This window comes from Triticum dicoccoides, chromosome 6A (genome assembly GCF_002162155.2).
Source record: "Triticum dicoccoides isolate Atlit2015 ecotype Zavitan chromosome 6A, WEW_v2.0, whole genome shotgun sequence".
NCBI lineage: Eukaryota > Viridiplantae > Streptophyta > Magnoliopsida > Poales > Poaceae > Triticum > Triticum dicoccoides.
The window spans coordinates 24021352-24025492 of record NC_041390.1 but is presented as its reverse complement, the minus strand read 5'-3'; the positions used below and the strand labels follow the sequence as shown (position 1 = coordinate 24025492).

At 41.4% G+C, this 4141-nt stretch overlaps 1 protein-coding gene across 1 annotated transcript; it reads left to right on the top strand.

Annotated features, from left to right (window-relative positions):
- The first annotated feature begins 710 nt into the window (after positions 1 to 710).
- LOC119315532 lies at positions 711 to 3689 on the top strand. The gene is made up of 6 exons (XM_037590118.1): positions 711 to 786; positions 886 to 1007; positions 1976 to 2106; positions 2170 to 2914; positions 3024 to 3179; positions 3276 to 3689. Exons 1-6 carry the CDS (start codon positions 711 to 713, stop codon positions 3687 to 3689), a joined length of 1644 nt encoding a protein of 547 aa, XP_037446015.1.
- The last annotated feature ends 452 nt before the right edge of the window (positions 3690 to 4141 follow it).

The window sequence follows — 4141 nt, the reverse complement described above, 5'->3', positions numbered from 1 at the left end:
GTTTAAAAAAAATCTTGAAAATAAGTGGGAAATAAATCAAGTTCAAGCAATTTCCCGCTCACTAAAATTAGATTAGCTATGCATCTAAATAACACGAAAGAGTGAAGTACTGTTCTGGAAAACATCATAGACAAAGGATTATGCTGAATAAAAAGCCAACAAATAAATTATGTACGGTTCACTTCAGTGCTTGTTGTCGTTGTATGTGGTCTACAGACGTGGATCTAATTTTTATTATTTCTGGTGTTCGCTGTATTGCCATGATTAAAAATAAATAGAACGAAAGTTTTGTCGAAAAAAAGAAGTTATGAGAGTTTGCAAACTTTATCTTAAAAAAAGGGAATTAAAAAACAAATCAAAGGAATTTTGAGGAGTCGAAGCCTTTTAGGAGTTCGCTGGAGGCGCTCTTAAAGATCCGGACAGTTCGAGAGAGAGAGGAGCAACCGTGGGAAGAAGATGATCTTGGGCAGGCCCGTCGCAGCTGTCCATCGCCCGGAAGGAAAGGAAAAAAAAACATACACTCCCAGCTGATAGCCCCGCCGCCGCCCGCTCGCCCGACGGCTCCGGTGCCTGCTCGAAGATGAGTTCAAGAACAGAAGTGATTTCTCGACCAAAAACAGAGATTGATAAGGAGAGCTCGAGAGGAGTTGAGATCTGAAGTGATTTCTCGGCCAGATCCGAGGGAGGAAGGTATGGTCGTCTGCTCGTCCATGGGGATGCTGGCGCTGAACCGACTCGTGTCTCTGCAGAGCGACCGGCCCCGGCGTCAGCAAGGGGGAGTTTCAGGTGGGAAAAAGATGTCGACAGATTGGGTGAATTTTCTCTTCTTTCTTCTATCCATGTCTGGGCTACCATGACCATCCTCCTTTTTTCCCCCTGTCACAGGTCGTCGGCTTTCGGCCTCAAGGACGGGTAAAAGGAAGGGATCGCCCTGTCAACAAGATGACGATGGCAATGATTCTCAATCTGGTAAAATTAGGAGAACGGCAATCAAGGAGCTTCCTGAGGTACGGAGGTGGTAAAGTTTTGATGTTCGCAAGCATGACATCTCTGTGACTACTCTCATTAGACTAATTCTCGGGACTATGCTAGGATGGCTGCATATTACTGTATATTATTATTACGATTTGTAAACAGAGAAAAGATTCTTTTGGTCAGATATACTAATGTGGCAGAGAAGAGTTATTTTTTCGGTCACATCCTACTATAACAGAAAAAGGATGGTCTTTACTGAATCAATTAGAGAAATTCGACAATTTGTTCGAATTGTAATGATTTGTAAAAGGAATGTTTATGTATAAGTTGGGTGCTTTTTAGTACTATGTCGATAACTTAGCATAACTGGGGTGATTTTGATTTAGTAATTACTCCCTCTCCGTTCATTTTATAAGGTGCAGTTTTTTTTTCGAAAATGAGGCGTACCCCCGGCCTCTGCATCTCTTGATGCACACAGCCATATATTTATTGAAAAGAAAAGGTTCCGAAATAGGTTCCAACAAGCATTCTCGAAACGAAGACAGTAGTCTAATTATAATTGTGAGTGCCTCAAAAATGATACAATTGGATTCGAATTTAAAATCACTCGCTAATCATTATGATTTTGTAACTATCAACAAACCATTATGATTGGATGTTGTATCGCTTGTAAAATCGAACAAAAGGAGCATCAGTTGGCACTATGACGCTTGTGTCGCGCTGTAACAAAGTTCATGCGATTATTGATTGGCATATTCAATAGGCTGTAACAAAGTTCATGCGATTATTGATTGGCATATTCAATTGGTTGTAACAAAGTTACGTTCCTTTGCACTGCCTATACTATGTAAAGCAGCGCACCCTGTGCAATTGTGTGGAGGGCTACCTTAGGGTATAAATAATGTTACTCCGTGTGGTTCTACTGTTTTTCTTTCTCCAGTTGAACTAATGACCTTTACGTTCTCAATGTTGATCTTTTTTCCCATGCTTGTGTGTGCAGGACATATTGTTTCGTATACACTCCTTAATGCCAATGCGTGAAGCTGCTCGTGCTGCTTGTGCATCTCACGCCTTTTTAAATTCGTGGAGATACCATCCCAATCTCATCTTTGATAAGGATACAATTGGCTTTCCCTTTTTACATTCATGGAGATACCATTCCGGCCTCATCTTTAATAACAATACAATTGGCTCAGAAGAAAGTGTGAGTGGAGAGAAGGTCCACCACAAGATTGACTGCATTCTCAGGGAACACAAAGGCAGCTTGAAAACATTCAAGCTTGACTACGCTCAAATGAATGGGCTCGATGACTTCAGTTATCTTGACAGTTGGCTTCAGATTGCTCTTAAGCCTGGGCTTGAAGAACTCACCTTCATGTTGTCTGCATCAATGTCTCAAACAACTGGAAAATACAACTTCCCATGCCCGTTGTCTGGAGCAAAGAGAACATACAACTTCCCATGCGCGCTTTTATCTGACAGGGTTGGAAACTCGCTTCGGTGCCTTAGACTTGGTCTCTGTGTCCTCCATCGCATAGTTGAACTTGGCCCCTTGAGAAGCCTAACACGCCTGTACCTGTGTCATTTGAGCATCACATGGAATGAGTTAGAGCGCCTTCTTTCCAACTCTCTCGCTTTGGAGCTATTAGATCTTACTAGTTGCAATGAGATTAAATGTCTGAAGTTATCTAGTGCCCTGCAGCGGCTCAAGGGGCTTCATATTTTAGTATGCCAGAGTTTGAGACTGATAGAAAGCAAAGCTCCAAATCTCTCTAGTCTTTACTTTAGATCAGGATGCAAGTTAGACTTCTCACTTGTGGAAACATGGCAAATGAAGAAACTATACTTGGTACAAAGCAATGTTATCTATGATGCCCGTACCAAGCTACCACCCGTTCTGCCAAATATTGAAACTCTTTACATAGAATCACAGCGTGAGGTATATATTTGCTACAAGATAATGTGTTGTAGGCTCGAGCTATATACATACTATTGTATTAGTCATACCTGGTGTAGTGTCTCTGATGCATGAAGTTCTGTGTGTGCAGGTGGTTGATGCACCAATGCTGCCTACCAAATTCCTCTACCTTAAGCACCTGACCATTATTTTGAGATTAGGACCAGACGGTTCTGGGGCATATGACTATTTTTCTCTGGTTTCTTTCCTGGATGCTTCTCCTTCCCTGGAGACTTTGACATTAGATGTAAGTCTGTGGCGCTGTTCATTCATTTCGTCCTGCAACGCCATCCGATCAGTCTGGGTCCAGTTAACTGAATCATATTATCCTTTTTATTGTCAGGTGACTCAGCGGCGTATGGTGCATGAATCGATTTTTGTGGATTCACAACTGAGGCACATGCCCGGACACCACCATGGCCACCTCAAGAGTGTGAAGATCAGTGGTTTCAGCTCTGCGAAGTGCTTGATTGAACTGACGTGTTATATTCTCAAGAACGCGGTGTCACTTGAGTGTCTTACATTGGACACCATTTGTGGGCATAGGTGTTATGATGAAGGCGGTGACGATTGGTGTGTTCCCATGGCAGATCCTATTCTCATGGAAACCCCTAGGACGCTCTCGGCTATCAGAACATACATTGAGAATAAAGTTCCATCTACAGTTAAGTTAACTGTTCTGGAGCCTTGCAACAAGTGCCATGGTAAAAGACTAGAGCGTCTATTATCACTGTCACGCAATGTCATTTCCATTTAATTTTAGATGGCCCATGTTTTGCTTCTTGAACCATTTGTGTGACCTACTGTACAACAAAATTTTAATTCAAATCTTGGATGGACCATTTTTATCTTTTTTCTCGTGTGCCATGTTAATATGCTTGCAAGGATTAACTGACCAATGTTGAAATATTCTGTTGCAAGATATGATGTGCTTTTTTCCGCAAAGTATATTGTTACTGGCAGCAAAGCTTAGTGCTTAATCTGCTACAACCAATTGCCAAGGGAGGCACAAGCTGCGGCAAGTTGCCAAGTATACAATTGTTGACCAAAGAATCCATGGAAGGAAAGAAAAAATTAACATAAGAATAGACTATAGTAAAAAGTAAAAGAAAAAAAAAACAAGCCAATCTTTCATGCTTAACCATACCGTGAGATGCTTCAAAAGAGCATAAATTATATTAAGAATAAGGCAAGATTATAAAACTCTTG

Coding starts and splice junctions, on each gene's coding strand:
- LOC119315532 (XM_037590118.1), top strand. CDS start 711: ATGGGGATGCTGGCGCTGAACCGACTCGTGTCTCTGCAGAGCGACCGG. Junction 787..885: donor TCAGCAAGGGGGAGTTTCAG/GTGGGAAAAAGA, acceptor CCCCTGTCACAG/GTCGTCGGCTTTCGGCCTCA. Junction 2,915..3,023: donor ACATAGAATCACAGCGTGAG/GTATATATTTGC, acceptor CTGTGTGTGCAG/GTGGTTGATGCACCAATGCT.